This window comes from Mobula hypostoma, chromosome 27 (assembly GCF_963921235.1).
Source record: "Mobula hypostoma chromosome 27, sMobHyp1.1, whole genome shotgun sequence".
In the NCBI taxonomy this organism is placed as follows: Eukaryota; Metazoa; Chordata; class Chondrichthyes; order Myliobatiformes; family Myliobatidae; genus Mobula; species Mobula hypostoma.
The window spans coordinates 31,880,751-31,905,617 of NC_086123.1; the positions used below are offsets into that span (position 1 = coordinate 31,880,751).

Sequence of the window (24,867 nt, forward strand, 5' to 3'; positions counted from 1 at the left end):
CTGTGTCCTTAAGCTGTGGAATGGCATTTGAGTACATTTTAAGAAACAAACTCTTGGGTGTAGTAGATTTGCCTACTACACATGTTTGCATGTAGTAAAAACCTGTTTATAACGGTCATTGTCTCTGGGGATCACCTAGCCACTGCCACAACCTCATAGTTCCCTTGCCCTCACCTCCTGTTTCTATCTTCTGCCAAAGATGCACAAACATGACAGTCCAGGTAGACCTATTGTTTCTGCCTGCTCCTGCCCCACTGAACTTGTGTCTGCATACCTGGACTCTGTTTTATCTTCCTTGGTTCAGACCTTTCCTACCTACATCCATGACATCACTCACTCACTCACCTTCTTTCTTTTCAATCAGTTTTAAGTTCCCTGGCTCCAGTTGTCTCATTTTCACTTTGGATGTCCAGTCCCTTCTACCCCCATTAGGCGAGCCTTAAAGCTCTCTGGTTCTCTCTGGAGAACAGATACAGCCAGTTTCCCTCCACTACCACTCTCTTCTGTCTGGTGGAACTGGTCCTCACCCTTAACAATTTCTCCTTCAGCTCCTTCCACTTCCTTCAAACCTAAGGTGTAGCCATGAGTAATTGCATGGGTCCCAGCTATGCTTTTTCATCAGCTGTGTACATGTTCTAAGCCTACAATGGTCTCACTCCCCAACTCTTCCTACGCCACATTAATGACTGCATTGATGCTGCTTTCTGCACCCATGTTGAGCTCCTCAATTTCATCAACTTTGACTGCAACTTCCATCCTGCCCTCAAATTTACTCTGTCTGTTTCTGACACCAATCTCTCCTTTCTCGATCTCTGGAGACAGTCTATCTACTGATAACTTTTATAAGCCTGCTGAATCTCACAGCTGTCTGGACTATACCTCTTCCAATCCTGTCACTCGTAAAACTGCCATTCCCTTTTCACAGTTCCTCCATCTCCACTGCATCTACTCTCAGGATGAAGCTTTTCATTCCAGAACAACTGAGATGTCCTCCTTCAAAGAAAGGACCTTCCCTTTCTCCACCATCAATGCTGCCCTCACCTGCATCTCTTCTATTTCACGCACATCTGTCTACCCAATCCTTTGCCACCACCCAAGGTATAGGGTTCCTCTTGTTCTCATTCAGCACATAATTCGATGTAACTTCCGCCATATCCCATCACCAAGCATATTTTTCTTCCACACACTTTCCACCTTTCCACTTTCTGCGCAACTCCCTTGCGCACTTGTCCCTCCCCACTGATCTCCCTCCTGCGCTTATCCTTGCAAGCAGAGCAAGTGCCACATCTGCCCCAACACTTTCTCCCTCCCTACCTTTCAGGGGCCCAAGCAGACCTTCCAGGTGCGACGACGCTTCACCCACAAGTCTACTGGGGTCACCTACTGTATTGGTGCTCCCAGTGTGGTTTCCTGTAGATCAGTAAGACCTGATGTTAATTGGGTGACTGCTTTGTCAAGCACCTTTGCTCCACCCGCCACAGAAAGCGGATTTCCCTTTCACACCTCCTCTTATCTGCCCATCACCTCCCTGTGGTGCTCCTCTCCCTTCCCTTTCTTCCATGGTCTTTTGTCCTCCTGTCAGATTATCCCTTACTCAGCCCTTTACCTCTTTCACCAATCAAATTCCCAGCTCTTTACTTCACCCCTTCCCCCCCCATCACCTGCCGCCTTGTATTATTTCCTCTCCTCCCCCCACCACCTTATTCTGTCTTCTCCCTTCCTTTCCAGTCTTGATGAAGGATCTCGGACCAAAATATCAAATGTTCAATCTTTTCCATAGATGCTGCCTGGCCTGCTGAGTTCCTCCAGCATTTTGTGTGTGTCTGTTGGCAATTGACCTTCATTCCAACAGCAGAACACTTCTCACTATATTAGAATGACAGTACATTGACTTTTATAAGCAATTGTTTAAATGGATTTCAGCATCATTATTAGTTTCAAATGTAATGCTCTGCCTTCAGTGAAACATTTTCTTATTTCCATTTTATTCTCAATGACATTCTCAGAATTACACTGTTATTGACTCCCTTAAATTTTTTCTCATAACTTGGTTCTTCTTTTGTTCCATTACTTGAAGTTATGCAGTCTATCTTGTGTTCCAACCACCTTTATGGAAAATGCACCACTTTTCACCTTATTGTGCAGGTGAATTTGGTATTGTGGTCACTTACAAGTAGCAGTGTTGAAGAGAAATTGATACTATCACATGTCTCTGCAAGTGCACTGATTACAGCTTATCAGATGCAAAAGAGGCTTCTTAAAACAAAAGCAGAATGTGCTAAAATTTTAGGTGTAAATTTAGTCAAGAGTAGCATCAGAAGATTGGAAGGTGGCAAATGTTGTTCCTTTGTTCAGGAAAGGTAACAGGGATAACGTTAGTTATCATAGACCAGTGAGCCTTGCATCAGTGGCAGGCAAATGATTAGGGAGGATTCTTAAGCCTAATTTATACTTGTGCGTACAGGCTACGCCGTAGGCCTGGTTTATACTTCTGCGTAGCCCTACACCGTAGCAAACATGCGTTGTGTCTGCATCGCTCTGCAATTCACCGCCAAAACGCTAGTTGGCGGTGGGGTTTCTATGCCACTGTGTTGAGTTTCTTCGTGAAAGACATGGACGAGGAAATGCATTTCAAATATTTTTAGATGGCGGCAGGTAGATTTGAAGATTTGGTTCATCGTCTCCAACCATTTATTTGACATGGCGGAGAAAAGCAACCGGAAATGTGTTGCTACCAAGCAGACCAATCACAGTTGTTGCGGTCTGTGTCACCACAACGCGTGAATTACTTTTTTGGGGAGGTGCACGTCACCCTACAGCGTAGGGTACGCGGTACCTACAGCATACATTTGACGCAGAAATATAAATCAGGCTTAAGAGTCAGGATTTAAGATTCAATTGGAGAAACATACTCTGATTAGGGATAGTTAGCAAAGCTTTGTGAGAAGCCTCGTGAGCCTGATTGTACTCTTTGAGGTAGAGCAGTAGATGTGGTGTATATGGATTTTATTAAGGCATTTGACGAGGTTCACCCTGTGAGGCTCATTCAGAAAATCTAAAGGCATGGTGTCCAGGGAAACTTGGTTACATGGATTCAGAATTGACTTACCCACTGAAAGCAGAAGGTAGTAATAAATGGAATGTATTCTGCCTGGAGAATGGTAACAAGTTTTTCTGCAGGGATCTGTTCTGGGTCTCATGATTTATTTATTTATATATAAATAAAATAGTGTAGATTGTTATTGTAGGCTACAATGGGGAGCAGAGAGGGTTGTAAAGTGGCAGATGGAGTTTAGTCCAGAGAAGTGTGAAGTGTTACACTTTGGAATGTTGAAATTGAAAGCAGAATAGAGGGTTAATGACAGGATTCTTAGCATTGTAGAGGAGCAGAAGAATCTTGGAGTCCACATCCATAGATCTATCAAAGTTAAACATAGAACATAGAATAGTGCAGCACAGTACAGGTCCTTCGGCCCACAATGTTGTGCTGACCCTCAAACCCTGCCTCCCATATAAGCCCCCATCTTAGATTCATCCATATACCTGTCTAGTAGTCTCTTAAACTTCACTAGTGTATCTGCCTCCACCACTGACTCAGGCAGTGCATTCCACGCACCAACCACTCTCTGAGTAAAAAACCTTCCTCTAATATCCCCCTTGAATTTCCCACCCCTTACCTTAAAGCCATGACCTCTTGTATTGAGTAGTGGTGCCCTGGGGAAGAGGCGCTGGCTATCCACTCTATCTATTCCTCTTATTATCTTGTACACCTCTATCATGTCTCCTCTCATCCTCTTTCTCTCCAAAGAGTAAAGCCCTAGCTCCCTTAATCTCTGATCATAATGCATACTTTCTAAACCAGGCAGCATCCTGGTAAATCTCCTCTGTATCCTTTCCAATGCTTCCACATCCTTCCTATAGTGAGGTGACCAGAACTGGACACAATACTCCAAGTGTGGCCTAACCAGACTTTTATAGAGCTGCATCATTACATCACGACTCTTAAACTCTATCCCTCGACTTATGAAAGCTAACACCCCATAAGCTTTCTTAACTACCCTATCCACCTGTGAGGCAACTTTCAGGGATCTGTGGACATGCACCCCGAGATCCCTCTGCTCCTCCACACTACCAAGTATCCTGCCATTTACTTTGTACTCTGCCTTGGAGTTTGTCCTTCCAAAGTGTAACACCTCATACTTCTCCGGGTTGAACTCCATCTGCCACTTCTCAGCCCACTTCTGCATCCTACCAATGTCTCTCTGCAATCTTTGACAATACTCTACACTACCTACAACACCACCAACCTTTGTGTCATCTGCAAACTTGCCAACCCACCCTTCTACCCCCACATCCAGGTCGTTAATAAAAATCATGAAAAGTAGAGGTCCCAGAACAGATCCTTGTGGGACACCACTAGTCACAATCCTCCAATCTGAATGTACTCCCTCCACCACCACCCTCTGCCTTCTGTAGGCAAGCCAATTCTGAATCCACCTGGTCAAACTTCCCTGGATCCCATGCCTTCTAACTTTCTGAATAAGCCTACCGTGTGGAACCTTGTCAAATGCCTTACTAAAATCCATATAGATCACATCCACTGCACTACCCTCATCTATATGCCTGGTCACCTCCTCAAAGAACTCTATCAGGCTTGTTAGACATGATCTGCCCTTCACAAAGCCATGCTGACTGTGTCTGATCGGACCATGATTCTCTAAATGCCTATAGATCCTATCTCTAAGAATCTTTTCCAACAGCTTTCCTACCACAGACGTAAGGCTCACTGGTCTATAATTACCCGGACTATCCCTACTACCTTTTTTGAACAAGGGAACAACATTCGCCTCCCTCTAATCCTCCGGTACCATTCCCGTGGACAACGAGGACATAAAGATCCTAGCCAGAGGCTCAGCAATCTCTTCTCTCGCCTCATGGAGCAGCCTGGGGAATAGTCTGTCAGGCCCCGGGGACTTATCTGTCCTAATGTATTTTAACAACTCCAACACCTCCTCTCCCTTAATATCAGCATGCTCCAGAACATCAACCTCACTCATATTGTCCTCACCATCATCAAGTTCTCTCTCATTGGTGAATACCGAAGAGAAGTATTCATTGAGGACCTTGCTCACTTCCACAGCCTCCAGGCACATCTTCCCACCTTTTATCTCTAATCGGTCCTACCTTCACTCCTGTCATCCTCTTTTTCTTCACATAATTGAAGAATGCCTTGGGGTTTTCCTTTACCCTACTCTCCAAGGCCTTCTCATGCCCCCTTCTTGCTCTTCTCAGCCCCTTCTTAGGCTCCTTTCTTGCTTCCCTATATTCCTCAATAGACCCAGCTAATCCTTGCTTCCTAAACCTCATGTATGCTGCCTTCTTCCTCCTGACTAGATTTTCCACCTCACTTGTCACCCTTGGTTCCTTCACCCTACCATTCTTTATCTTCCTCACCGGGACAAATATATCCCTTACATCCTGCAAGAGATCTCTAAACATCGACCACATGTCCATAGTACATTTCCCTGCAAAAATATCATCCCAATTCACACCCGCAAGTTCTAGCCTTATAGCCTCATAATTTGCCTTTCCCCAATTAAAAATTTTCCTGTCCTCTTTGATTCTATCCTTTTCCATGATAATTATGAAGGCCAGGGAGCGGTGGTCACTGTCACCCAGATGCTCAGCCACTGAGAGATCTGTGACCTGACCCGGTTCATTACCTAGTACTAGATCTAGTATGCCAAACAAGTTGATTAAAAAGGCGTATTGAGTGTTGGCCTTCATTAGTCGGGACATTGAGTCTGAGGTAATGTTGGAGTGCTGTAAAACTCTGGTTAGATCACCCTTGGAATATTGTGTTTGATTTTGGTCACCTCACTATGGGAAGGATGTGAAGGCTTTAGAGAGGGTGCAGAGGAGATTTATCAGGATGCTGCCTGGATTGGAGTGCCAGTCTTATTAGCATAGGTTGAGCGAGCAAGGTGTATTCTCTTTGGAGTGAAGGAGATTGAGAAGTGACTTGATAGAAGTGTGCAAGATGAGAGGCACAAATAGAGTGGATACAGACTTTTTCCCATGTGAGGCGGCATAATTTTAAGGTGATTGGAGAAAAATATAGGGGCAGGAATGTTAGTGGTAGGTGTTTTACATAGAGTGGAGAAATGGTATTAATATCTTCAGTTAATAGTCTGACTTCGGGGTAGATTCATGACAGTTTCATCAAGACTACTTGATCATTTTAAGTGTGTAGCTATAATTTGGGTTCCTGGCAAATTTCTGGTCAGAATTAATTAGTCTTTTCTAAAGTAGCAGAACTTGACCACTGTCAATACGACTGGTGTTTGTCATACCATGTTATTTATATTTAATTGGAGTGATTTGATGATATATGGAAAATGACATTGTAAATCACATTTATATATTTTTTGCTATTTTACTGTTAACTTTACTGCATTTTTTACATCGACACCAGGTTTGCCAAAAGGTTAACTTTTCATAGACTAGGTATACTGTGTCAGGTATTTTTTTTTAGAAAAAAGGACATATTACAACTTAAGCATTAATAAGTAAGATGCATCACTCCAATGACGGAAAGTTTTTCAAACTTTCACTGTGGGGTGTAGACCATTTATGGAGACTATTTGCTGCCTTTCTGGTTTCGCAAAGCAGAAACTGTACCAGCCATAATTTTGTTATCCATTTGCACTTCTATTAAATTTAGCCATCGAAATGTAATCCCAGCTGAGTTTGGCTAACATGCTTAATATGCTAGAATATACATTTTACATTAGCAAATTGGATGTAAATGTAAAAGGTATGGCAAGTAAATTTGCAGATGATTGAAAATTGATGGCATTAGAGATAACAAGAAAGGTTGTCTAGAGTGAGATAGATCAGCAGAACATTTGGATAAACCAACGGCAAATAGAATTTAAATCTAACAAATGTGTAGTGATACATTTTGGGAGTGCAAACAAGAGTAGGACATGCATAGTAAAAGTTAGGGCACCAGGGAGACAAACAAAGGGACTTCGATGTACAAATCCCTAAATCTCTAAAAGTGGCAGCACTCATGGAAATTTGCCTTTGTCATTCTTGGCATAGAACACAATATCTAGGACGCCATGTTCCAGCTTTATAAAATGCTGGTTAGGCCACACCTGCAGCATTTTATGCAGTTATGGTTGCTACACTGCAGGAAGGATGTGATTGTGCTGGTAAATCGCTGCACTGGGATTTTGCCTGGATTAGAGCATTTCAGTTATAAGGAGAAACTGAATATGATAGATTTTTTTTTAGCTGGAATGGACGAGGCTGAAGGGTGACTTTATTGAGATATATCAGATAATGAAGGAAGAAGATAGTATTTTTTTCCCCTAATGTGAGTGTTGTTTAAGACGAGGTATAGCTTTTAAGTGAGAGTTAAGAAAAGGGATTTTGAGGGGGTAGAGGATAGTTGTGATTTAGAATGTGCTGCTTAAAGAGATGGTAGATGCTGATACAACAGTTAAGCATGCAGACAAATACATGAATTGTCTAGGCATAGACCTAATGTGGTTAAATTGGTTAGTGTGATTAGCTATAGCAGGCGTTTTGGATATGATGAACAGAAGAGCTGGTTTCTGTGGCATATGGCTCCAGATTTATGATTGATTAATGCTATTTCCTGTACGCAAGTGTAAAGGAGAACAAAATAATTTTTATTCTGGATCCAATGCAGCACAAAAAAAAATCACGAAAGATAAAGAACACAATAATAATAAAATAGCACAATACATATAAATACATAAGATAACTTGTATACATTGATTGTGTGTTTATAAAGTGATGTTAGGCTGTAAGTAACTTGACTGTCAGGAAATAAATTAGCAGTGGAGCTGGTGGGTGGAAGTGTTGATCAGCTTTACTGCTTGGGGAAAATAACTGTTTTTGAGTTTAGTGGTCCTGGCCTAGACGCTACATAGCCTTCTTAATGGGAGTGGGACAAACAGTCCATGAGCAAGGTGATTAGGATCGATCATGATGTTACTGGCCCTTTTCTGGCACCTTTCTGCATATATGTCCTTGATGATGATTAGGTAGGTGCTGGTGATGCATTGGACAGTTTCGACTACTCGTTGCAGTACAGTTTCCGTACCATGCAGTGATGCTGCTTGTCAGGATGCTCTCTACTGAGCAGCTGTATGCCCTGAATGCAGAAAGATTTGAATGTTGCAACATAACAGGAAAATAAAGAGGAGTTCATCTATTCTAACTTGAACAGAAAGGAAGAAAAATATAAATAATAAGATAAGTAATGTAAGCAGGAGTTGGTCACTAAACCTTTGTGCTTAATCTGCCATTCACTGATCTCATCTCCTCATTCCCTTGCTATCTAAAAATATGTCAGTATCTTTTGTAAAAATACTCTGTGACTAAGCCCCACCAGCTCCCTTGGGTAGAGAATTACAAAAATTCATTACCCACTGGGTAAATAAATTTCCTCTTACCTCAGTCTTGAATGGCTTAGTTTGAGATTATCATCACTGTTTCCAGTCTCCCTCCCTAGCTTGGATAAACATCATTACTGCATCTATCTTGTCAAGCCCTGTAGGGATTTTGTTTATTTCAGTGAGGTCATTTTTCATCTTTCTAAATTCTAGAAAGAGTTAGACTGGTCTGTTTAACCTCTTTGTGGGACGTCTTTCCTGTGTTTTTATCCAAAGTGGTGTAATTATTTGGGTATATCTCTGTGAGTAAGATGGCTTTTGTATGGATTTATTTCAATGTGCAAATTTTGCCATCGTCCTCAATTTCAAATCTGTTGTCTGCCACAAAGAACATCACGGTGCCAAATAAATATTCAGAGACTCTCTGGTTGTTAGTCTGCTGTGAAATAACATTCATGGTGTGCAGATTGAAATGTGGAGAGCTCGTGAAAGTGTATCTGCTTTATTTGACACTTGAGTTATGTGCAATTATTTACGTATATTACATGCAGAAATTTCAACTCTGCAGCCAGGTTCCTGTCTTCACTTTTTTATGTGATTATTGAAAACCTATTTAGCTTGCATTGACCAGTGAATGCCACAAAGAAATGAAATTGCTTAGTAGACCATGTACATTTTCTGCAGTTTGAAAGCCAGGTGTAACATTCTAAAGGCAAAATCCTACTCCTCAAGGCAGCTACATCCCAAAAATGACGGAAAAGGTCTAATTTCTACAAAGTCGTTGTTAATTACTAGTATATGTTTTGGTTAATTAAAGACATTTTTTCTGGGTGGTTAATATTTTTCATTTTTATTTGTTAAAACCAAAATAATTTGAGCCCTCAATTTATTATTTGTAACGGTGTGCAGATTACATAATACTTTTCCAACAGTTCTGACCAATTAATTATATAAAGGTGAACATATTAAGAGAACTGCCTGTTTCTATTAATAAGCTTTCCAATGTTTTTATAGAGTCCAACAGGGATTAATGTTTTAGTTGAAATTTGAAAAAGACTATGCTGAATTATAGTATATTGCGATGAATATAATTTAGGACAGTGATTTTTGCAAACCAAGTAATTTTATAGATTTGCCATTTGAATTTTTTTGCTGGGATTGTGGGAATGTACAGTTCCAGCAACTGTGCATTCAATATTTTGTCAACAAACCAGAAATGTGATCCGACATGAATTGTCATTATGGACCTGAAATTGTTAGTGACTGATCAATTTAGTAGAAGATCTGGGGCCAGCTTCTGAATACAATTTGTATAACCTGAAGTGTCAAAAGAATGGACTTGCAGATTCACTTTCCAAATCAAATGTACTTGTTCAATTCTCTGATTGTATCTTATTTTACAGATTATGTAAGTTATTTGTGAGATTTTTCAAATTAATTTGGGCATAAAATGAAGCCATGAAAATACTGATTAGAAAGCTGAAATGGACAATGTATCAGTGCATTTGGTTAATGCTTTTTGAATTATGACAGAAACTAAATGTGTTTTAGATTACTAGTACCACATTTGGCTTGTATACTTTTACTGTTTGACTATGCTAGCCAAAAATTGGGTGTTTGGTTCTATGTTAAAGGTCCAGTAAAAAGGTAGAATGTTATCTATTTTTTAAATTCCCGTTTATCTATAACTGCTCCCAATCATCTGTTATTTTGTAATTAGTTTCAAAGCACATTATACAACTGCTCTTCTTCATTTCAATGAAATTGATCATCGGATAATAGAACTTCAGGATTAATGATTGTTAGTTTGTGTTACTTACAGTAATTTTTCTTTTTTAGTGACAATGAAACATATAGTAAGTCATCTACGGTAATTCCTAGTGAAAAGACTCCCAAAGTGAGACATCCTAGGATACATTTCAGCATCATGTACTACTTTGGACTCTTTTCGCTGGGAAATACTGTAGATGACTTAATAGATGTTTCATTGTTATGAATGGGTTTGTTACAATAGATGTACTGTTGTGTGGGATTCCACATCTGTCTGGTTATGGAGAATGGTATGGATGCACTTGTGGGGAAGCAAGATAAATCAAAGAATGGGAGGTTGGTTTTACAAATGTAATTAATTGGAGGTTGCACATTAATGCAGCATAAACACCCGAATAGACAAGGTGGGGTGACTGATCTGTTTCTACAGTGCATATTCTGTGTAGCAATATGTAATTTATCATACTGTTGCTTGAATTTTTTTCAGTTAAAAAAATGAATAATCCTATCTTGATCGGTAATGAAATTATCAATAATTGTAACGGTTAACAAAATAATGGATTCTTTGAAAGCAGATCTTTTAGTAATCGGGTGTAAATGGCCTTCTTTCAAAAAATATAGATTATGAAGGGGTTTACGTAATTCATTTGCTGGCATATTTAATCAAATGAACTCAAATCCAATTTGTAATACTAGGTATTGATTTTCATTATATTTGGGAAACATCTTTGTTCTTTTATGATTGAGTATGGAGCTACGTACGAATTGCTTTTTTTTGATTGATGCTTAAGTCTGGGTCTGCTTCTGATTTGCTCTTGCCGAGAGCAGCAAAGCCTCTTAATCCTTTGCTGCTTTGACCTCTTAACTAACACCTGAAGAAGTATTGAATATGGGTTTCTGTCATCTGTGCAACTGTACAATAATTTTTTTTCCTGTGATTTAAAGACTGCAGGGCATACTGGTCTGAGTATATTCAGACAGTATACTTGCAGCTCAGCATTGGTGTAATTTGGGAGCTGAAAAAATTGAGTGCAGGTGGAAATTAATCTTGAGTAGAAATAGGTGGAATTTAGCCATGGCAATTTATACCTTGCCTGGTATAAATTTGGTAGGAGAAATTCCATGATGGCTGGTGAGTAATAAAAACAGTAAAATTGTACAAAAACAACAGTATCACTCCTTCCTGAAAAATGGAAATAAATGCCAAATTTCCTTTAAAATTGAATCTTCTAGTGTATTCGGAAGTATAAAAGTGCCTTTATTCTATTGTAGACCTATATTGTACTAATCTATTGATTTATGGTTGACTTTGTGTATTTCAGATGCAGATTTGGGTCGCTGTCTTGCAACTGATGGAATGTACCTGTACACAACTAACTCCGTTGGCAAAGGGATCAGCAAGCTGGGTTCAGGGCTCCATGGGACACTACGGTAATTGTCTGCAAATAACCAGAGTGGTTAAACATGGCAATGTTTTGTAGTGGAACTAGTGGAAAATGTGTCGTATTTGTATGAAATCAAAAGCTACGGCAAAGTTCTATTTGATGAACATCCACCTATTAAAGCAATCACATTTCTTCTGTCTGTTTTGCAAGTCTGTTACTCTTAAGAGTTCATCTCATAACTGTTTCATTTGCCACGCATATCGTTTACTATAAAGTTGAAGAACAGATGGCTGCCTGACAGTGACCTAAAGAAAAAGTGGAAGTGTCCATGAGGGTGGATATTGGAGCCATTGTTTAATCACAACTTGTATGAACAATTCGTATTTAAAAATCAGAATCAGTATTTCTGAATGCAAAAATGACACCAGATTGGGAGGGGTGGTCAGTGTTTAGTACTGTGTTTAACAAGTTGCAAGATGTTTAAACAAGTGTAACAAACAATAAATGAGCTTAATTTACAAATGTAATGAAACATTTTATAAAATAAGTAAAATGATATGCAGATCATAACCTGCATTTGCTCTATGTCTGAAATAATAAAAAAAACAAAACGTTGAAAACACTCAGCAGGTCAAGTAGCAGCTGTGGAAAGGAAATTGTTAATATTTCAAGTCAGTGTCCTTTTATTAGAACTGAGAAAGAGATAGACTCAGTTTGATGTTGTAGAGAAAGTGGAGGAGGGTTTGAAGGTCAAAACTGACAAAAACAGGCTTCACTCTAGCTGAAAAAGAACTGAGGTCAGGGTCCCAGAAAGGATTGAAACAAAGACTGTTCTATGCATCCTACGAAAAGGTAGTCTTTCCTTTGGCCTGTGTGATTTTCCATAGTTAGTCCTTTGATCTGGATAAAGTAGGAGAAATAAAGGGGAAAAAAAATCATGTTTTACAGAGAAACAGAGAATCAAAATATGAAAGACCAAAAGACTTCAGATGTTTAAATATATAAATTACAATGCTATGTGAAAGCTAATCAAGGATTCCAGTTTGTCTGGAGGAATTAAATTGAGAAATAGGGATGTTGTGAACCTTGTACAACAATGAAGTGAATTGTGCAGTTGAAGTTGTTTAGCTGGGAAAATAATACAGATAAACTAGAGAGGGGTAATGGAAATTTACCAAGGTAACATTGAACTATAAAGTTGTAGCCATGCAAGAAGTTGAGGAAGAAAAAAAAACAACTTGGTCTCTTTTGATGAAAAGAGAAAGTTGAAGAGTATCATAAAGCAAAATTTTAAAAGAAATAATGACTAGTTTTAAAGGGAGAAATGTTTCTATTTGCGGTAATGCAGAGACCATCAGTGTTATGTGGAATTCAGAACTTTATCCAGAGCAGGGGTTCCCAACCTTTCTTGTGCTGTGGATCCCAGGTTGGGAATACCTGACCTAGAGAATGGTGAGGATATGTAGAATTTGTCATGAGGATTAGTTAAGGTGATTAATACAGATGCATTAGAAAAAAGCTGGGAAAGAATAAGAAGGAGAAGAAAATAGAGCATTATGCTGATATTTGCACAAGGGATTGGAAGAGGCTTGAGTGGAGCATAAATACAGGCTTGGACTTTAGTTTGTGTTATACTCCATGTAATATATACTGTATATTGATTTATGAATGGTCACAATGTTTCCTGCTTTTCTGTTTCTCATCTGTTAAGTCTGGGAACTTCAGTAATGCAAAATTAGTAATTCCTGGGATGATTGTTTCAAATGAATAATTTTGAGATAAATGCGATAGTCAATCAACTATAATGCCTCACTCTTGAACTATGCTTTGGTCACAACTTATTTAAAAAAATGTGAAAAATCAAAAGAAAAGGGTGGTGGTTAATGGAATATCATATTTAGTCTGTGATAGGAGTGGCACCCCACACAGCCTTCCGATCCGCACCTTGTAAGGCATGAAAATGCCCGACGCTGGCCTCTCAGGCCTGAGTCTACGTCGTCATCGTCATATTTGGTAACTGAAGCATTGGTCTGCCTTTTCATTTGATTTGATTTCTTTTCCCCACCCATGACTACTGGGCCATGCACCATCCTGTGGCCAAGTATCATCTGCATGTTAGGTTTCTTAAAGCCACATTCTCCTGAACAATGACTAAAAATGTAGTTCTGCAGAATAACTAACCATACCATTCCATGTGACATTCTAATACTCAAAATAATATGTTGCTGCCATAATTTTTTAGTATTGCCTGTATTTTTCTGCCTCAAGATGTATGGTCTTGAGGTTCTTAACCATGATGATCATGGGCAAGGGATTCCCAGGAGTCAGTGAGGATGCGGTACTTAACAAAACTTAAATGCATCCTTTAATCTGTACACTCATGTCTTTCTATGATATACTTGAAGTAGTGCATCTGTTTGGGTACTCTGATCAACTCAGTGTAGCTGACAAAAAGTAACTAGGGTCATTGTTTGCAGCTTATTAGCTAATATTGCTCAGGGCATATAAAATGGTACATCAGGAGAATTTATAATATTCCATAAGAATTCATGTTCTCCATATACTTTTCCATTTGTGATAAGATGCAAAAGAAGAAAAGATAATGACAGTGATCAAGCCTTTGATTTGAAGTGACCAAATAAAGCCTTAAGCAGTTCATTGTTTCAGATCACTGATACAAGAGATTTTATTACGCAAGGAAACTCATCAGCAAGAGAAAAATGGCAGGAGTGTTGAAAATAGTCATCGTTATAACAATATAAGCCCTGATTGCTCAAATAATACTAACTGGCACCTGAACTATTCAGGAATGTGAGAACAAAGTTTGAACTTCCTGTTTTAGATTGTTGCTACTAATTAAAGTGATACATCAACTTAATACAGAATAATGAAATAAAGTTTTTTGTCTTTACTCCAAGGATGAAGCTAAATGTAATGATGTAGGTAGGGAATGTAGAACGACTAATAACACTATTGCAAAAATGCATGAGGGAGCTTGGCAGTTATCTTTTGAATTGGTAAGAGTAACAAAAGCTGCAGATCAGTTTTGGATTGATTTCTCCACTTGTTCACAGTGCATGGTAAGATTCCACAAATACTGAATCACTTAATTATCTGTCCACATACCAGCATGCCATTTAACCTGGCAAAGATGGGGCATCCTAAATTTCAACTTGACCTCATCTGATAAGTGCATGTATATTACATCCATGGTCTAAACTGCACCAGAGAGCAGCAAAGATGAACTAAATTCCAGAGAGGAAACATGAGTGATTCCTCTGTCATTTGAGAATTTAAGGAACAATTGTTGGAGAGGAAAACAGTTTTAGTTTGTGGTGGTCATCCCAACCTGGCAACATTGCTATAGCTGCTTCTCCCGAGGCTTTGGAAATGGCTGTTTGCTAATTATTACACAGTGTTAATTTCCATTTATGACCCCTTATAATGAAGCATTTTGCATCTGGATTGCAGAAAGATTCTTACAAATTTGTAAGATGAGTCCTAAAGAAGGATCTCAGCCTGCAATGTTGACTATTTGCTACAAACCTTAAACAGAAATCAACAAAAGTGATTCAGATCATTCTAATTTGGCACTTAGTGCTTTGACATTCTGCTTTGACTTTGATATTTATCAATATAAATATCATGAGCATTTGACTAAAGAGACCACAAGAGCTAAGCAAGTGATTAGACCACAAAGTACAAACTAAGAGTATAGAAGAACATTCTCTGTTTGTTTGTACATGTGTTACTTCGGCAGCATGGTGGAAATCTGGCACAATTTATGCCAAAGCAACCTACTTGATCCACACCCAATTCACCAATTTAAATATTCAGAAACAAAGAGGCGCACACATTATGCAGTGTGCACCGTTGACAAGTGCTGTAGTAATTTACCAAAACTGAAATTTCCTTTTTTTAAAATGCACAGTATTTTGGTTAAACTTTACCCAGCTACTTTTTATCATAAAGGTATGTTTGCCCTACCCTGAATTGGTGACACGAAGGAGATGTTACATATTCTCCAATAAGTATTACTGTGGTTAAGGTTAATTTTTATAATGAGTTATATCCTTGCAAATACGGTAGTGAATAAAGGTAGACATTTCAATTTGTGGGAAATCTGGGTTTATTTAGTTGAAGTAGTAAGTTAGTAGGACTAGAAAGGATGTGGAAGAACTACAGTAACGTTTCTATTCTGTCTGCTGTTTTAATATGCAGTTTGACAATTAGTGTTTCTTTCTAATTATCCCCTCCTTGACTGTTCTTGCTTTATGATAGCAGTGCAGCACTTTGCACTAAGGTAAAAGTTGAAGAGGGATGTTGACAAGCATTGCCTAAAAGCTCCATTTTATCTTCATCAGATGCAAATCCTCCACAATCCAGCAATTCTGTTTTTCATTCTGTGTATTCAGTAGAAAGGGGTGCCCTCAAAGTATCGATGTTTGTTGTCCATTCAGATTTGTTTCTGACTAAGTAGCTTGGTAGACTTTTGGAGAACATTTGCGAGATATTTGTGAGTTCAGAGTCACATACATGTCAAATCAAGTCAGAATGTCAGGTTTCTGTTAAAATAGAGGGCGGAGCTCAGCTAAGATGGTGCTAAACGGCAACTCCTTTGCTTGCATCTTTGGAAACAGCTCTATTTCCATCTTCAATATCTCTATTTGTCCTCTTCAGGGTTCTTTTGAAGACCCTGACCTAGAGTTGCACCCTGACTTTGGTTCGTTGCGGGAATGGGACCCGCTGTCAGGATTTCATGACTGGCTGTTATTCGACATGCCAAGGATGCACCTAAGAACTTCGTTGCCTTCAGAGATCCAAGCTCTCGAGGCTCTGGAGACAGGCGGATAGAAAGTTAGTGCCCCGGCAGGAGATTGGTGTGTCGTGGAAGTCGGAAGATCTCTGGCTGTGTGCCCAAAGACCCGAGATCTTTGGGCAGAGAGCTCGGAAAAAGTGACACAACGGACTTTTAACATTGTAAATCAGCGAGCTGGTTGCTATGTCTCCCCTGTCACTGTGAAACAGAGATGCCTCTTTCTCCCTTATTAGGTATGTCAAATACCTGGTGGACAAGTAGTCTTTGGGGTGCTGCAAGTCTGTGTCTTTGCTGTTGCTTTGCTGTTCGCTTACATGCTTGGTGGTGGGTGCTGATGCTTTTTCTGCTGGTAGGAAAGGGGGATTGTTGTCTTGCTGCTGTTTGTGCATGGGTGGGGGAGCAGGAGGGGAACTTTGGGGTTCTAACATTTAACTCTATTTAATCTTTGAGGCACTCCACTGTTTTCGTGGATGGTTGTGAAGGAAAAGCATTTCAGGATGTATATTGTATACATTTCTCTGACATTAAATGTACCTTTGAAACTTTGAGATATTACTTGAACCAAAAGGGCTTTCACAACAGTGCAATTGTTTCATGTTCACAATGACTGATACTAGACTGATTTAATTGCTTGAATTTAATATCCCTAGATACCATGGGATTTCAATTTTTGATTCCAGATCAGTAGTTAGGGCGTTGTTTACTAGTCCAACAAATTGACTATTATGCGATTGTATTCTGTTGTAGTGCTTTAACCAAACGATCATAAAATACAATAAGTCTATTTAAAGTCAGAAAAATGTATACAATATACATCCTGAAATTATCCTCCTTTGTAAACATCCATGAAAACAGAGGAGTGCCCCAAAGAATGAATGACAGTTAAATATTAGAACCCCAAAGCAACCCCCCAGCTCCCCCCTCCCATGCATAAGCACCAGCAAAGCAATGACTTCCCTCCCCCACCAGCAAAAAGCATTGGCACCACCCCCACCGAGCACTGAAGGATGCAGCAAAGCATCAATAAAGACATAGACTTGCAGTACGACTGGTTCACCCAGTATTCAACATACCACAGGCTCTCTCCCTCTCCCTCCCTAATAAGAGAAAAAGAGATGTTTCACAGCGAGAGGGGAGACATAACAAAGCAACTCGCTGACTTATGGTGTTTAAATTCTGTGCGTCGCTTCTTCTGAGATCTGTACCCAAGGAACTCGGGTCTCTGAGCACAGAGCCAGCAGTCAGCTTGCTGCTTACAATCTTACACCTCCCACGACGTATCAGCTGGTGGTGGTGGTGCTGGCCTCGAATCCACCCGCCTCCAGAACCACGAAAATCCGGCACCTTGAAGGCACGCTAGTCTTCCAGGCCACATCCTTGGCGTATCGAAAAGTGGCCAGTCGGGAGGCCTCCAGAGCGGGTCCCATTTCCGCAAAGAACCAAAGTCAGCATGTAATTCCAGGTTTCAAATCATCACTGATTATTAAACTTTGTATCTTTCTGACCTGTTAGTTCTTCAGTCAACAAGTGGAATAAAAAAGAACGAGAGTAAGCCATTCCGGCCCTGCTCTGCCATTTATGGGTGATTATTTCTGCACTATTTTCCTGGTTGTTCCCCACATCACCAGATCCTACTTTTCAGAAATCTTTTGATCTTGGATAACTATGTATGACTAAACAAATTCTAAGCATAATACTATTTGGCTATCTTTCATGTGTCATTTTGTAGTCTGCATCATAATGATGAAGTTTGGTAAACTACATAATAATGATGAAATATTTTATTTGAAATGTGGTTACGTATGAGAGCTTATGTTTTGAATTTGGTCTGGGACAAATTATTTTTTTCTTTCATATTTGATTTTCCTTTCATGTTTATTCCCTTTGCTTTACCAGTTTAATCTGTGCTAGGCTTAGAGAAAATTATTTCCCTTTAGTTGTGATGAATTGTTGACTGAGCAGCATCACTGAGCTCTTACTGCACCATTGCACTTCCTTAGGAGGAGTATGAGATAAATGAGCATCTTTTGCATTTCCCTAGTCTGGAGATGAAATATGAAGCACAATACAAAGGTGTAATATTATTTCTTGATGCAGAATGTTAATAGATCAGATTGTACCCTTATGCCATATCTTAAACTGAGGGCTATGCCTTTTGTCCATTTGCTCAATCATTGCAGGCTTTAGACTAAAGTATTGGGAACATTCAGCCAGCCGGTAGTGTAGTGGTATCAGCACCAGACTTTGAGACTAATGGTCCCGAGTTTGAATCTGGCTGTCTGCTTGCGCTTTCCATCTGTGCTGGGTTGACTGTCGAGCTGGGAACTTGGCCTCATTTAAAAAAAAGGTCAAATGCTATGAAAACTGCAAAAATGCCATCCGATGCACCACAGGGTATAAAAAGGAACAGCAATTGTGAACGTTAGCACTACTCATTTCTTAGCTTCTCTCACATGGCAAAAGAATAGTGCACTAAAATTGCTCCATTTCTGTGGCTTGTTTCATTTATGGGATTTGAGTATTACTATCCCTAATATTTTTTTGAAATGATTCACATTGTCACTAAATTGTACTGTAAATGCTGATTGTTTCTCTGTGCTACACTACATAATGTGTTGGGAGTTGCAGAATAGATTAGCCGCATTCTTGATAACGCCAAGACAAATGGAACAATTGATAAACTTGGTCACTGTACTCAAACAACCAAAAAGTTTCAAATATGTTACTTTGCATCTTTGAACTCTTAACTCCAAAATGCACATGACTCTGCTAATTGTCATAGTCACTCAAGATAGAATGTACTGTTGAAAGACCTTCATGTGGCTTCGTTCTCTTGTATATGAACTATACTTCATCCAGAAGCTTTTGAAGTTGGAAGCTACTTTGTATATATAATCTTAAGACAGTGTGTTTAGTTTTAATGCAAAATATTGTTACCAATACTGAAAGTTTTAAATAAAAATTGATTCTGGCGCCACCAGATCAGACAACATTAGTGGAGAATAAAGTTTCAAGTTGAGATTTTTTTTTAAATCAGAGAGCACAAAATGAAAATTCAGTAACAGCTGCACATGCCAGTATTAGAATTGACATTTTGGATAAAATTGCTGCTTTTCGCATTCACACTTTGCAATATCATTTCTATATCCCTTTGGTTATCATCTTTCCTCCCAGCATGGACTTATTTTTTTAACCTCCCCACCCCCCACAAGTTTAAAACTAATATTTGAGGTGAAACTGAGTTCTGATGAAAAGACGCATTTCAGTTTTTATTTCATAAAGTTTGCATATGCAGAGTCACAGTAAAGTGCCGTATGATTTATGATCTTGTTCTCTTTGAGCTCAATATCATGCAAAGCCTAAAATAAAAAGATTATTTGGTCCAGTAATCCAATGTGTTGCCATGTTGCAGCTTCTGTTCACAATCACCATGTCTTCCCTGCTTCATAGAAACTTAATCTCCTGGGAAAGGAGCTTGAAGTCTTAGATTAAATTAAGGAAAATAATTGGACCTTCTTGTGTTCCTCATAGAGGACATTTACATTCCAGGGTGCCTCAGCTCCTGTCATGGAGAGTTTATATATATATAAACACACTGAGATTAGCTACCTGCGTTCGACTGCTGCTGGTGTTGCTCTAAATAGAAGGGATAGATCACTGTGGAGGATGTGCTTCAAGTCGAAGTCCCTGTTTAAAAAGTTGCTTAATCCAGTGAATCATTGTCCTGGCTTGAGATACCCTTTTTAGAAACTTAGTTTAAGGATGTTAAAATGAACTATACTATATGCCCTATTTAAAAATAGTGTGCAAAGGCTAGATTTTGACCTTCCATGCCATTTGTGAATGATGCTCCACTGTGTCAGTAAATAATTTAAGGTGGACCTTAATCATTCCCTCCCTTAATGTTATGCCTAAGTTTCTGTTGGCTGTACTCGTCTGTAAATAGATATAATTCTGCATAGAACAGCTCTGGAAGGACATTTTATATGTAAGAGGGACATCACACCACTAACAAGGATAATACTAGGGCTAAATGGGTTCAAATAAGAAAACTGTAGTCCCTTGAAAATGAAAGATTAGCAACGATAGACATGGGTACACTGGTGTAAGAGTTGAGAATAGAGTAAGAACTAGAATGCTCAAAGGTAATGATACAGAGTGGAAATCTGGAGATCCTCTCTCTGGTTCACAGTTGTTTCCCTCCGTTTACATCTTCCCAAAAAAAAAGCTGAAACTATATCAATTGAAAGTTGCAAAACTGAAATTCACTTATTTCAAGAATTTCATATTATGGAAGAAAGCCAGGTATATAGAACCAAATTTCATCAGGTGTATTCAACTTCAGTGTTAGAATGAGCTTGGCCGGGGTTGGGGGGGTGGGGGGAGCGTGGTGGGGAACGAATGGGCTTCTGCATTCTCAAGTACTCATGCTGTGGTGGGCTTGCACACTTTCACCCATTAAAGATCAATATTATTAGCATATGTTATTATTTTGTGTTTAATATTATTAGCATATGTCATGGAATTTGTTGTCTGCGGCAGCAGTACAATGCATAATAGAAAAAATTGTGAATTACAGGAAATGTATATTAGTTAAGTTAAATAGGTGCAAAAATAGAAATAAAAAGTAGTGAGGTAGTATTCATGGGTTCAATGTCCATTTGAATTAACACACTTTAACATGCTTATTTAAATCAAATCATCAGATTAAATAATCAGAAAATATAATCATATTGGCTGTCCTTAAATTTAGTGTCTATATTTTAACCTTAAGATCTTGTGCATTGTCAGGGTAAATAATATAAAAAGAAGTCTATTTAAACATAAGATAAATTAAAGTTATGTACTGCAGTTTAAGCCATTGATTTCAGAAGTGGGTGTAATTTTTGTAACTCAATACAGTATCTGAATTGCTCTTTCCAATAACAGCTTCTTCAAATCTGCATTTTGTACCTTCGTGGTAACTCTGTGTGTAGTTCTCCTTTTCTAATGTACATTTGTTATTTTAATATACGTCTGTGCTCTAGATTTAGAAGTTTATATTCTTGCTTTTTATCCAAATAAAATACCAAAATGATAAATAGTCACTATATGTTGTCTTTTTACATTTGAAGTAACATTTTGTGCTGTCGTTTTAAAAGTAAAATATTGAATATTAAACCTGCCTGTGCCAATCCAAAGTAAGAGTTGAAACCTATTTTATAATGTACTGGTCAATTTTTAATATCTCTGGAAACATCCTGATAATTCTTTGCTCTTTTTCAAGGACCTTCATATTGTGTTTTGAGCAAAATTGGTTGTAACATTCTACTTCTGTTGAGGACTAAATAATAGTGATGTGTTTTCCTGGCCTCAACTGCATTGTATCTTACAAACCTCATAGAAAGTGAAATCAGTTGACATAGATGACTACGGGGCTTCACTTCCAGATGAGTTCAATACATTCCATGCTCACTTTGACTGTCAAAACATAGAGGAACCTTCACAAACTTTCACAGCCCCGATGATCTCTGAGGCTGATGTGAGAGCATCCTTCAGGAGGGTAAACCCATGGAAACCATCTGGCCCAGATGGGTAACCTAGCCAAGTACCAAAGACCTGTGCTGATCAACTGGCTGGAGTGTTCACTGAGATCTTGCCTTGGCAGTCTGAGGTATGCACTTGCTGTAAGCAGGCTTCAGTTATACTGGTGCCTAAGAAGAGCATGGTAACCTGTCTCAATGACCGGTTGCACTTGCATCGATAGTGATGAAGTGTTTTCAGAAGTTGGTGATGAAACATTCCATCTCCTGTTGAGAAGTGACTTGCATCCAGTCCAATTTGCCTGCTGGCACAACAGGTCCACAGCAGATGCCATTGACTCTTCACTCGTCCTTGAAACGTCTGGACATTAAAGATGGATGCTTTTTATCGACGGCAACTCAGCAATACAATCATCCCCTTGAAAGTAATCAATAAGCTTCAAGACCTTGGCCTCAATACCTCAACCTCAATACCTCCTTGTGGAATTAGATTCTCGATTCCCTCACTTGCAGACCCTAGTCGGTTCAGATTGACGACAACATCTCCTCCATAATCTCCATCAGCACAGGTGCACCACAGGCTGTGTACTTAACCCCCTGCTCTACTCAGTTTACACTGTGTGGCCAAGCATAGCTCCAATGCTATATTCAAGTTTGCTGACGACAGCACTGTCATAGGCTGAATGAAAAGTGATGATGAATCATCATATAAGAGGGAGGTTGAAAAACTGGCTGAATGGTGCTACAACAACAACTTTTTACTGAATGTCACTAAGACTAAGGAACTGATTATTGATTTCAGGAGGAGGAAACCGGAGATCCATGAGCCAGTCCTCATCTGGGGATCAGAGGTGGAGGGGTCAGCAACTTTAAATTCCTCAGTGTTATAATTTCAGAGGACCTGTCCTGGGTCCAGAAAGTAAGTGCAATTATGGAAAAAGCACGACAGTACCTCTACTTAAGAGCTTACAAAGATTGGCATGACATCAATAACTTTGACTAACTTCTATAGATGTGTGATGGAGAATATATTGACTGGCTGCATTACAGCCTGGTATGGAAACACCAATACCATTGAACAGAAAATCGTATGAAAGGTAGTGGATATGGCCCAGTTCATCACGGGAAAAACCCTCCCCACCAGTAAACACATCTACATGGACCATTGTCATAGGAGAGCAGCATCCATCATCAGGGACCCCCAGCACCCAGGTCATGCTTTGTTCTTGCTGCTGCCTTCAGGAAGAAGGTTCAGGAGCCTCAGGACTCATGCCACCAGGTTCAGGAGGAGTTATTCCCCCTCAACTATCAGGCTCCTGAACCAAAGGGGATAATGTCACTCAACTACACTCGCCCCATCACTGAACTGTTCCCACAACCTATGGACTCGCTTTCAAGGACTCTTCATCTCATGTTCTCATTATTTATTGCTTATTTATTTATCTTTTTCTTTTTGTATTTTCAGCTTGTCTTTTGCACACTGGTTGTCCACCCTGTTGGTGCGGTCTTTCATTGATTCTGTTATGGTTATTTTATTTATTGAGTACGCATGCAAGAAAATGAATTTCACGGTTGTATATGGTAATTTATATGTACTTCGATAATAAGTTTGCTTTGAACTTTGAAATGCACTTGAGGTTCAAAAATTCCTTTGGTGTTATCTGAGTAGAGTTAATTAGTCTTGGTTAAGAATAATGTTGAAAAAATGTTTTATTATCTTGACAGAATTTTGCCAGTCACATTTCTATTCAGGATGCTTTCTTTTCTCCCCAGCGGTTTTGTCTATTGTCGCAATGATGAACTTGAGGCTGGCTGGATTGCCTTTGGCAGTACGATTCTCCTTCACCGGCCTGCCTCCTTTGACAGCAAACCTCATTACATCTTTCAAGTTATCAATCAGTACACCCTGCAGGTAACAACATGTCCTCTATAAACATTTTGTGTTGTATGTTATTAACGCTGTTGCATTTGATGAATTTTCAGGGTTAATTTGTTTTGATCTTGCTAATACAGCATTACTGAAACAGATTTAGTTATCGACTGAATTTTTGTTTAAGCAAATATTAAAGCTGCATTTTAGGAAATTATGTCGAGTTGAACTGATTTTACTTTTGTTGTAAAATAATTGTGAAACTATTTGTTACAGCTTGATTTGGTGAACATTGCACAGCAGGAATTAGTCTTTTTCGTGGCGAATAATCCATCCTATTCCATTAATAAACTGGTGTGTTAATGGTAGTCATGTATTGGAATAAAAGGGTTTTAACTTTTGAACCTTGAGCCGGATTTTGAACATGTACTACCACCTTTTTTAAAAAACTTATTTGGCATACAAATACAAAGTTAATTAACTATATATATATCATGCAGCTTTGTAATATCATAGGAGAGTTAGAAAATATGGCTTTTGAATTGACATGCTCAGTTCCATTTTTATTTTGTATACTTCAGCATTGAAGAAAATATTATTTAAACTGTCCAATGTTGGTTTAATAGTCAATTTTTTTTTATTCTGAGGACAACTAGGAAAGATCAGTATATATTGCCTAACCAATGCCCACCACATCTCAGAAATATCAAAAAATAATAATTTATATGAGCTGGTTTGAGTGGTATAAGTAGGTAGTTACTACAAAGGGAAATGATTTACTTGGTAAATTTGATTAATTTTTATATCTGAAAGTTGTTTAAATGGTTATGCTACTTTCCAATTTGTAAATGATTTGCCATTGACAAGGGAAAATGGATAATTTAGATGTGAATTTGTTTTTGAAAAGGAACTCCAGGTATTAACTCAAACTTACTAAGTATTATCTGTTGTTGCCTTGACTATTGAATAGAAAAAAATGTTTGCAACATAATGTCTTTTAGATACTTCATTCAAAATCAATGCAGGATTATCACTTTTTCTCACACATTAATTATTCTGAATTCAAGGA

General features: G+C 38.8%; 1 protein-coding gene across 5 annotated transcripts in view; it reads left to right on the top strand.

Annotated features, from left to right (window-relative positions):
• Nucleotides 1-24,867, top strand: part of LOC134338343 (probable E3 ubiquitin-protein ligase HECTD4) — a 291,135-nt gene that overhangs the window by 50,845 nt on the left and 215,423 nt on the right. For all 5 annotated transcript variants that reach the window (XM_063034109.1, XM_063034111.1, XM_063034113.1 and 2 more), the window contains exons 5-6: nucleotides 11,525-11,633; nucleotides 23,702-23,840. In XM_063034109.1, coding sequence (XP_062890179.1) covers nucleotides 11,525-11,633; nucleotides 23,702-23,840 — 248 coding nt within the window. The remainder of the gene's footprint in view (nucleotides 1-11,524; nucleotides 11,634-23,701; nucleotides 23,841-24,867) is intronic.